General features: G+C 45.6%; 1 protein-coding gene across 1 annotated transcript; it reads left to right on the forward strand.

Annotated features, from left to right (window-relative positions):
• The first annotated feature begins 6222 nt into the window (after positions 1-6222).
• On the forward strand, positions 6223-8337 carry LOC138303651 (uncharacterized). Its single transcript, XM_069242954.1, has 2 exons — positions 6223-7458; positions 7985-8337. Exons 1-2 carry the CDS (start codon positions 6353-6355, stop codon positions 8094-8096), a joined length of 1218 nt encoding a protein of 405 aa, XP_069099055.1. The 5' UTR covers positions 6223-6352; the 3' UTR covers positions 8097-8337.
• Positions 8338-10421: the final 2084 nt, after the last annotated feature.

A 10421-nucleotide genomic window follows, 5' to 3' on the forward strand; every position in this document is an offset into this window, starting at 1 on the left:
TCTGGTGAAGCAGTGAGGAAGAGGAGAGGTAAAAGGGAGATGCGCAGGGTCAGGGGTCTGAAGAAGGGGGTGGTGGACAGCTGGAGCCCCCGAGGATTGGGGTTGACGGCGAGCGACCCCAGCTGACCGCGTCACCTCCAAAGAGGGAATGAAACGAGGGATGACTCCGCATTGTAGTGTCGCGCCAGTGACGAACCGGGGCGCCGGGCACTACCAATATTGCATGGTGCTGAAGGGGTGCGTTTGCTCCTCAGCACCTCGTGGTGTTTTCCCCTTCTAAAGGGTTGCTCATGGGTTAACCCGAGGTCATGTAAACCGGGGAATAAAAGGTTGGAAGGCAAGGGGCGTGGGGAAAGTGAGCCGTGGTAGACACAAGAGCGATTCGCGTCTACATGCGGGTGATGCACACACACTTCGGGCCTGGCCAAGCAGTTCACCATTATCAGTGTGTCTGCAGTATTTATTTTCCATTGTAGTGCCGGCCGTCACCGACACTACAATTTGGCGATGAGGGTCCGGAACCCTCACAGCGTGTGTTGCCCCACGGCGGCTGCAGCGCGTGCGGTTCTCGTGCCGTGGGGGGCCCTGAGTTCCCCAGTTGAGTCTCGTTGCCTAGCAACAGCGTCCCCACCACGGCCTCGCTCCGTGTAACAAAGGAGTGTCCAGGCCGGCCGGCAGACAGCTGATTGCACGCAAGGCACCGAAAATGGAAAAGAAGGCTCTCCCTGTGATAAACAACGTGTTGGCAGTGAGTAAAGACGGCTCTCCCTGTGCTGGGAATCGTGTGACTGCCGGTGTCTAACCTAGCGGCCACACCCATGACAGAACACATCCCAAGGCCCCTTGTGCTGCTAAACTGAGCTGCTCTAGCCCAGATCACCACAGTGCAGCACATTCTGCCTGTGCCTGCAGAGAAGGACCCATATGACTGAGTGCTGCTCCACGGGCCAGAAGTTTCTCTCTACAGGTAAAACACAAACAAAAAGGATACTGCGCTGCCATAAAGACTGCCCTGAGATACTGCCCCAGGTACACAAAAAGGGTACTGCGCTGCCATAAAGACTGCCCTGAGATACTGCCCCAGGTCCACGTTAGTCAGACAGCCACACCCCCCTATCATCCATCATGTCTGTCATACCACCCATAGAACCGTTTGTGGAGGAAGGAGCCCCGTCAGCACAAGCTCCAAAGTGGAGAGACTGGGTGGCAAGAGTCATGTTGTTTTTTGAGGCAATGAAGGTAGAGGACGATCAGAAGAGGGCAATGATCATTCACCTAGGGGGAAAGGACATTTACATTGTATCCAAGAAACTTCAAGAAGACGCCCCCAAACCGCATCACACCCTGATAGCAGCTCTGAACAGACATTTTGAACCAATGGCTAAAACTGATTATGAGCGCTTCGTTTTTAGACAAGTAAGACAACAACCGGAGGAATCCATTGACTCGTTCCACTTGCGGCTGCGCGGCCTGGTCAGTACCTGTTGATTCGCAGATGAAGCGGAAGAGATATGAGGGCAGGTAATACAGGGGTGCGCGTCAACAAAACTTCGCGAACGAATCCTTGAGGAATCAGGGAGGTCGCTAGCTGACATCCTCATGATGGGACGCACCAAGGAACTGTCAAAGGCGCAGGCATCTCACATGGAGGCAGCACTGCAGAGACCCATCAAAGAAGAAGCTTTGAATATGGTGGCTGCACCCACAACCAAGACAAAGCTGCGTTTGCCAAGACAACAGCAGAGACAATGTGGGTATTGCGGTGGCACACCACACCGACCAACGAAATGCCCAGCAAGAGGAAAGAAGTGTGCAGGATGCGGGAAGTTAAATCACTTCGCGAGAGTATGTCGATCAGGTAAATCACGCACCAGCACAGCAGCAGTAAACATCACAACCGGTAAATCAGAACAAGGGAGTGACATGGATGATGATGAAGCCGAGGAGCATGTGATTCATTCGTTGTTTACCATTGGGAACACGGCCCAGTCATCAAAGAGGCTACCCAGATGCCAGGTAACGGTGGACACTCATGACATCCTTGCTGTTGTCGACACAGGGGCATTTATAAATATTCTCGCTGCCTGCGAATATCAGAAAATGAGCCCGCTACCGACCCTCACGAATACAAAAATCAGAGTGTATGCTTATGGACAGAACACCCCGCTGGCATTAAAAGGTATGTTCCATGCCACAGTAGCACATGAGTCTAACGCAGTTAGTGCTAAGACATATGTAGCCGAAGACGGACATTGAATGCTATTAGGCTGCCAGACAGCGGAGGACCTGGGGGTTGTCACTTTTGCACTTGGAGGCGGTGGCAGAACTCATAGCCCAGTATCATGAGGTATTTGAGGGAATTGGTTGCCTGAAGGACAAAGAGGTGAGGCTGCACATTGATGAGACTGTCCAACCTGTGGCACTCAGGCACAGAAGGATAGCATTCCACCTCAGGCCCCAAGTAGAAAACGAACTTGAACAACTTGAGTATGCTGGTATAATCGAGAGGGTGACAGGACCGACTCCGTGGGTATCGCCCATAGTGGTTGCGTGCAAGCCGAAGCAACCAGGAGAAGTCTGCATATGTGTGGACATGCGTCTTCCCAACACCACGATCAAACGTGAGAGACATCTAACAACCACCATAGATGACCTAATAGTTGAGCTTAGTGGGTCATGTGGGTTCTCCAAACTGGATTTACGCTCAGGATACCACCAATTGGTTCTATTCAAGGAGTCGAGGTACATAACAACGTTATCCACCCATGTTAGTTTGAGGAGGTACCGACGTTTGAGTTTTGGAGTATCGAGTGTGGCGGAGGTGTTTCAAAACACCATACAGGAACTGTTGAGGGATCTGCCTGGCACGATTAATGTAAGTGACGATATTTTGATTCATGCCCCCACTGTTGCGGAGCATCACTCTCGGCTCCGCAATGTATTACGAAGGATTCAAGAATCGGGTCTCATCCTCCATCGCCAGAAGTGTGAATTCTTAATGGACCACATCCAATTTTTTGGCTATGTTTTTTCCGCTGCTGGTGTATCTCCTGACCCTGCGAAATTAAGAGATGTCAAGGACGCTCCTCCCCCGACCTGCGTGACTGAGGTTTGCAGCTTTTTAGGGATGGTCAACTATTGTGGCCAGTTTATCCAAGATTTAGCGTTGTTAACACACCCGCTAAGAACCCTGACGAAGTCGTCGGAACCTTGGGTTTGGGGTTTGGCTCAGCAGGAAGCTTTTGAGGTTGTCAAGAGTGCTCTGTCAAGTGACACCACGTTAAGGTATTCCGACCCAAAGAAGGAAACCAAGGTCGCAGTGGATGCGGGCCCAAAAGGATTGGGTGCAATACTGTTTCAAAGACAGAGCTGTGGAGACTGGTCCCCAGTGGCATTTGCAAGCAGGTCTCTGACTGAAATGGAGTAGAGGTACTCCCAGACAGAGAAGGAGGCCATTGCGGTGCACCGGGGCTGCACACACTTTCACATGTACGTGTATGGTCACCCATTCTTAGTTACCACCGACCATAAGCCTCTCATACCTCTATTTAATGGAACTGCTTCAAAGCCTCCGCCGAGGATTGAGAAATGGATGCTCCAGCTGCAGGATTACCGGTGCCAGCTGGAGTATTGTCCAGCATCAGACAATCCGGTGGATTACCTTTCCAGACACCCCAGAGCCGCCTCAGATAACGAGATCAACGACGACGAGGAAACCGAAGAATACGCAAGGTTGATTTCTGACCGATCAAGACCAAGACCTCTCTCCGTAGGTGAAATTGTTCAAGCCACAGCCAGCGATGAGTGTCTCCAAAAGGTATTCAGAGCCATCCGTGGTAATCAGTGGTTTTTGGTGAAGAAACAGATTCCCACATTGATTTCCTCCTCACAAAGGATTTTGGGGAGTTGTGTCAGGTGAGAGATGAATTGACGGTAGATGCTGAGGGGTGCCTCCTCCGAGGATGCCGATTGGTGATCCTGTTGTCGCTCACATCCCGAGTGGTACAATTGGCTCACAATGGACACCAGGGCATGGTGAAAAAAAGAGCCGGTTAAGGTCCAAGGTATGGTTCCCACTCATGGATGAACAGGTGGAAGAGGTGGTAAAAACCTGTGAGTGGTGTCAAGCGTGTGGAGAGTTGAACCACCCCAGTCCGGTGGAAACTGAACCTGGCCCAACCTCTTGGTGGATTTCTGCCAGCCTGGATATTGTGAGCCTTCCTGATGGACGACACACTTTGGTTCTTGTTGATTACTTTTCCAAATATTCCGAAGTGGAAGTGATCTCCTCTCTTTCCGTGGAGGTGGTGATTTCGCATCTGGAAAAGATAATGGCTACTCATGGGCTCATATCTGAGATCAAGACTGACAATGGGCCTCCGTTTCAGAGCAAGGAACTGTCTGAATACTTTGAAAAATCTGGTGTTCGCCACTGAAGGATCACCCCAAGGTGGCCTCAGGCGAATGGTGAGGTAGAAAGCTTTATGCGCACGCCAAACAAGGTGTTACGCATCGCTCATGCCAGTGGTCAGCCGAGTGAATATGCAATATACTCTTTCTTGAGAAATTACCATCAGACTCCCCATTCCACAATTCGTAAGGCGCCAGGGCATGTCGTGTTCAGGAGACCGGTGGTGGACTCAATACCCCATCATAGGACATGGGTTCTCAGTCCCATTGGTCCTGTTCAAGTCTAGAAACGCAGGTCTGCCACCAACGAATTTGCAAGCCGTCGCCGGAGGGCCAGGCTGTCTGATCTGAAAGTGGGAGATCAGGTATTGCTCAAAGTTACCACTCTGTCCTGCCATTTGATAAAGTTTGTTTTGACCAATGACTTTGTGTTTCACCACTGCGCATATTAGTTGCTCAATGTTCACCAGTAGCACATGGTATGTTTTATTCAGTTTAGCCGCCTATGGGCTTTGACATTGCATTAGTCATTACATTCTGTATTGTGCCTTTTGGCTTTGACATGGCATTAGCCATTACTTTCTATATTCAGTTGAGCCGCCTATGGGCTTTGACATTGCATTAGCCATTACATTCTGTATTCTGCCTATTGGCTTTGATATGCTGTATCCAGTCTAGCCGCCTATTGGCTTTGACATTGCATGCCTATTGACTTTGACATGATGTATTCAATTTAGCTGCCTATTGACTTTGACATGCTATTAGATATTCTGCCTATTGGCTTTGACCTGATATTATACATTACACGTTGTATTCAGCTTAACTGCCTATTGGCTTTGACATGATATTCAGCTCCGCTGCCTATTGGCTTTGACATGATATTATACATTACACTTTGTATTCAGCTCCGCTGCCTATTGGCTTTGACATGATATTATACATTGCATTTTGTATTCAGCTCAGCTGCCTATGGGCTTTGACATGATATAAGACATTGTATTTTGTATTCAGCTTAGATGCCTATTGGCTTTGACATGACACTAGACATTGCATTTGATATTTAGGTTAGCTGCCTATTGCCTTTAACATGACATTGCATTTGATATTTAGGTTAGCTGCCCATTGCCTTTAACGTGGAGTTAGACATTGCAGTTGAGAATAGTTCTGTATTTTTCCAAGCTGTGTTTTTGCACCAGAGAACCAAAATGTTTTGCTCTCACAGTAGACTAGACCTGATAAGAGAGAGTACATGGGCGTCGTTTCTCTTCCCTTGAGCTTGGGAACAGGAGTAGTCTTGGAGACCTGGCCAGTCTCCAAAAGGCTTGCTCAGTTTCCCAGGTCTGAGAGGAGGGGGCACACCTTTGTAACGAATGTAACAGGCTGCAGAGAGTCAGATTCGAATCTGCCGGACCTCGTGCTGGAGCTTGGCGCAGGCTGCCAGCAATCCCGTGTGGGTAGATGAATCTCTCTTTCTCGCGGTTGACAGGGGTCCTCAGCTTGCAGACCTTAGAAAGATGAAGCTGTGAATAGTTCCCACACGGTGAAGTATTTGTTTTGCTTTGCATTCAATATCTTATAAATATAACCTGCTGTGTATATTGCAAACTGATATATTTTGTTTGATTAACGCGGACTTGAAAGCTACTAATTCGTCATTCATTCATAAACATTGTGGTTGGGGAAGAATAAAATAACAATAAAAGTCTTCTTTGACCTCAGAAGTGTATTTCTGTTGTGTTATGTTAGTGCTTAGAAACTAAATAAGAGGAAAGCACTACAATTGGTACCAGAAGTGGGGTCGATCATTAAGAGGTGATTAAGAAGGGGTTTGACGAGTTAGTAGATTTCTAAGTGCACACTTTAAAAGTGTAATTGTTTTTTGTTGTTTGGAGAATTACAGAAATTGTTTTCTGTTTGGAGAATCACAGTAGCACGGCAGACCATGTCTGAGAATACATGTGTTGATGAACTGCCTGATGGTGCTAAGAAAAACTGTGAATTGTTTTCTGTTTGGGGAATTACAGAAGAAAATGCATGTGTAGCTAAAATGCCTGATGTTGTTTTGAGAAATAATTCCCGTTGTATATATGTAGAAAAAGTGTGTTTTGGAAGTAATGATGACAGAAAGGTCTGGATACCTTTATCTGCTTACAGAGAAATGCAGGAGAAATGTAGGCAGTTGGAACATGAAAATAGGAATTTACGTGAGCAAATTAGCCAGGATACAATAATTCAAAATAAGACTGAAAGTTATAAAAGGGCTGTTTTTGAAGAATCTTTCTTGTCCCATTCCAGTAATGAGGGGGTTAAGACAGCTCCGAGCTGCACTGAGTTTCCGTGTGAGCCAGGGTTTTTGGCAGCCAAAGTGCATTCCTTAACTGATAACACGGACGAGAGAGTAAAACGAAGGATTTTAGAGCAAGACACCCCGAGTTTCATTAGCTTGTTTGATTTTTGGAAAAAGAATAGCCCTCATTTGAGAGAAATCCTAACACTTTTGTACATGGTCACTGTGAAAAATAATATGCAGCTGCGCGCTTGTGATTTGGCAAATGAAATAATGCAGACTTTAGGTTTCTGCGCAGTGCAAGAAGGAAATACTTATGTATATTTAAATCAAGAACAAGGAAAGAAAATAGTGCCCCTAGCTAGAATCATACAATGGATCTGGTACTTGCAAGACAGGGCTAGAGTACCACAGGTAAAAGAATTATCAATGAAATTGTGTGCACCATTTGAATTCGTGTCTACTGAAGATAAAAAGCATGTTTGTTTTACTAATGATTCATTGACTGAAATGTTGCTTTCTGGCACAGTAGAAGAAACAGCGTTGTATAATGTGTGTCAGATTTTAAAGCAAGAGCTACGTGAGATGTGTCATTTTTATGCTGATTTTTGGTTCTTTGATAATGTTTTAGCACCTAACTGGTTCAATTACCTTGCAGATGTTAATGAGAAAAATGCAGAGAGAGAAGTGTTCACCCAGAATTCTGCCTTAGTGGGGATGGCTATGTGGGTGCCCCAGAAATGTGAAAAGGCCACTTACAGGTGGGCAGAGATGAGAGAGATGCCCATTCCCCTAGATTTGATAAAAACTGTGCAGCACGCACAAAAGCAATCTGTCATGCAAGCAGTCACAGAGCAGTTGGGGAGAGGAAAGTTACCAGAACAGAAATGGCAAATTGATCAGGTTTTAGGGAGAGTGATTGCTGCAAATTACCAAGGAAAAATCGAAATTATGCTGATACCTAGAAAAGAATCTGATTTATTCATACAAATTGGAGACAGAATGGCCCAAATTGGCGAAAATGCAGTGAATGGAGCTTTGGTAAAGAAGGAGTCTGCCCCAGCCCTTCTGACAGTGCAAGAAAAGGGGAGCTGTGGCGCAGCAGATAAAAACCTCAGTGCTGATGTGTGGGCTGACGCCCCAAGTGACCCTCCAGAACCTGCAGAAAATATAACAAAGGGCCCCAAAAACGTCCTGCTGATTATAAAACAGGGAAAGAAAGAGGAAGGGTGCAGTTTAAATGAAAAATGTTATTTGCAAGAAAAGTCATACTTGTTTCTTTTGCAGATCCTACCACGTTTCGCCACTGTCCCTGAGTGCGCTGTGTGGTCCCCCTTCCGGTGTGTGCGTGTGGGGTCGGGGAAGGGACCGAATCCCCAACCTGAACCTGGCTGAGTAAAGTGCCAGCACCATGGATCCATTTTGCGCAAACTGCGCCTTCAGTTCAAGTTCAACTTGTTTGCTGTGTTTTTTTTTTTTTCCCCTCTCGTATGGAACTCTGACTTTTGCTTACCTTCCAGAAAACCTTTCAGGTGGACCGTGCACCTTTACATGAGCAGAACTCATGCCACATCAAATTGCTAACACTGTTGAATTAGAGACTCATTCAGAAAAAAAAAAAAAAAAAAAAAAATTGCCCAGTCTTTTCTGTATAGATGTATCTGATGTGAAAGGTTATGAAATCAATCTGTTAATTCACTTCTATTGCTTTACAGGGATTGCTTTGATCATAATGTTTTTTTTGTGCTGATGTTTTTTTTTTTTTTTTTTTGTTTGTTTGAAATATGAGATATGTGAAACAAAAATTCATTGGTCAAAGGGCGGAATGTCCTGCCATTTGATAAAGTTTGTTTTGACCAATGACTTTGTGTTTCACCACTGCGCATATTAGTTGCTCAATGTTCACCAGTAGCACATGGTATGTTTTATTCAGTTTAGCCGCCTATGGGCTTTGACATTGCATTAGTCATTACATTCTGTATTGTGCCTTTTGGCTTTGACATGGCATTAGCCATTACTTTCTATATTCAGTTGAGCCGCCTATGGGCTTTGACATTGCATTAGCCATTACATTCTGTATTCTGCCTATTGGCTTTGATATGCTGTATCCAGTCTAGCCGCCTATTGGCTTTGACATTGCATGCCTATTGACTTTGACATGATGTATTCAATTTAGCTGCCTATTGACTTTGACATGCTATTAGATATTCTGCCTATTGGCTTTGACATGATATTATACATTACACGTTGTATTCAGCTTAACTGCCTATTGGCTTTGACATGATATTCAGCTCCGCTGCCTATTGGCTTTGACATGATATTATACATTACACTTTGTATTCAGCTCCGCTGCCTATTGGCTTTGACATGATATTATACATTGCATTTTGTATTCAGCTCAGCTGCCTATGGGCTTTGACATGATATAAGACATTGTATTTTGTATTCAGCTTAGATGCCTATTGGCTTTGACATGACACTAGACATTGCATTTGATATTTAGGTTAGCTGCCTATTGCCTTTAACATGACATTGCATTTGATATTTAGGTTAGCTGCCCATTGCCTTTAACGTGGAGTTAGACATTGCAGTTGAGAATAGTTCTGTATTTTTCCAAGCTGTGTTTTTGCACCAGAGAACCAAAATGTTTTGCTCTCACAGTAGACTAGACCTGATAAGAGAGAGTACATGGGCGTCGTTTCTCTTCCCTTGAGCTTGGGAACAGGAGTAGTCTTGGAGACCTGGCCAGTCTCCAAAAGGCTTGCTCAGTTTCCCAGGTCTGAGAGGAGGGGGCACACCTTTGTAACGAATGTAACAGGCTGCAGAGAGTCAGATTCGAATCTGCCGGACCTCGTGCTGGAGCTTGGCGCAGGCTGCCAGCAATCCCGTGTGGGTAGATGAATCTCTCTTTCTCGCGGTTGACAGGGGTCCTCAGCTTGCAGACCTTAGAAAGATGAAGCTGTGAATAGTTCCCACACGGTGAAGTATTTGTTTTGCTTTGCATTCAATATCTTATAAATATAACCTGCTGTGTATATTGCAAACTGATATATTTTGTTTGATTAACGCGGACTTGAAAGCTACTAATTCGTCATTCATTCATAAACATTGTGGTTGGGGAAGAATAAAATAACAATAAAAGTCTTCTTTGACCTCAGAAGTGTATTTCTGTTGTGTTATGTTAGTGCTTAGAAACTAAATAAGAGGAAAGCACTACACACTCCCGGCAGGAAATTCCACATGCCTTTCGATCCTGTTCCATGGATGGTTGTTAAGCGACGTGGGTCGTTGGTGGTGGCTCGAAGGGGGAAGGACGTTGTGACCAGAAATGTGTCATTGTTCAAGAAAGTGAATTGCCCAGAAGGATCTCAAGTGGATGCTGAAGTTCACATATCCAATGATGTCCTATCCTTGGTTAACAACGTCGAGGACTGTGAGGAACGCTGTACTGAGAGTCGAGTTGGTGTCCCTCCACTATCTTTGTCCGACGAGATGTCTTCCCCTGTTTCAGGTTCATCCATGAGCACAGGGCGAGCGGAGAATAATCAGTTCAATTTGCGCCATAATCCCACCCCATCAGTCAGACTTTGTGACCATCTTGTGGATGTTTAATATGTGTTAATCTATATTGTGTGTAATTGTTGCTTTTCAATTTTTAGGAGAAATGTAGTGTTGCGTTAGTGACAAAACTGGGCGCCGGGCACTACCAATATTGTATGGTGCT

Source organism: Pleurodeles waltl, chromosome 7 (genome assembly GCF_031143425.1).
Source record: "Pleurodeles waltl isolate 20211129_DDA chromosome 7, aPleWal1.hap1.20221129, whole genome shotgun sequence".
Taxonomy (NCBI): domain Eukaryota; kingdom Metazoa; phylum Chordata; class Amphibia; order Caudata; family Salamandridae; genus Pleurodeles; species Pleurodeles waltl.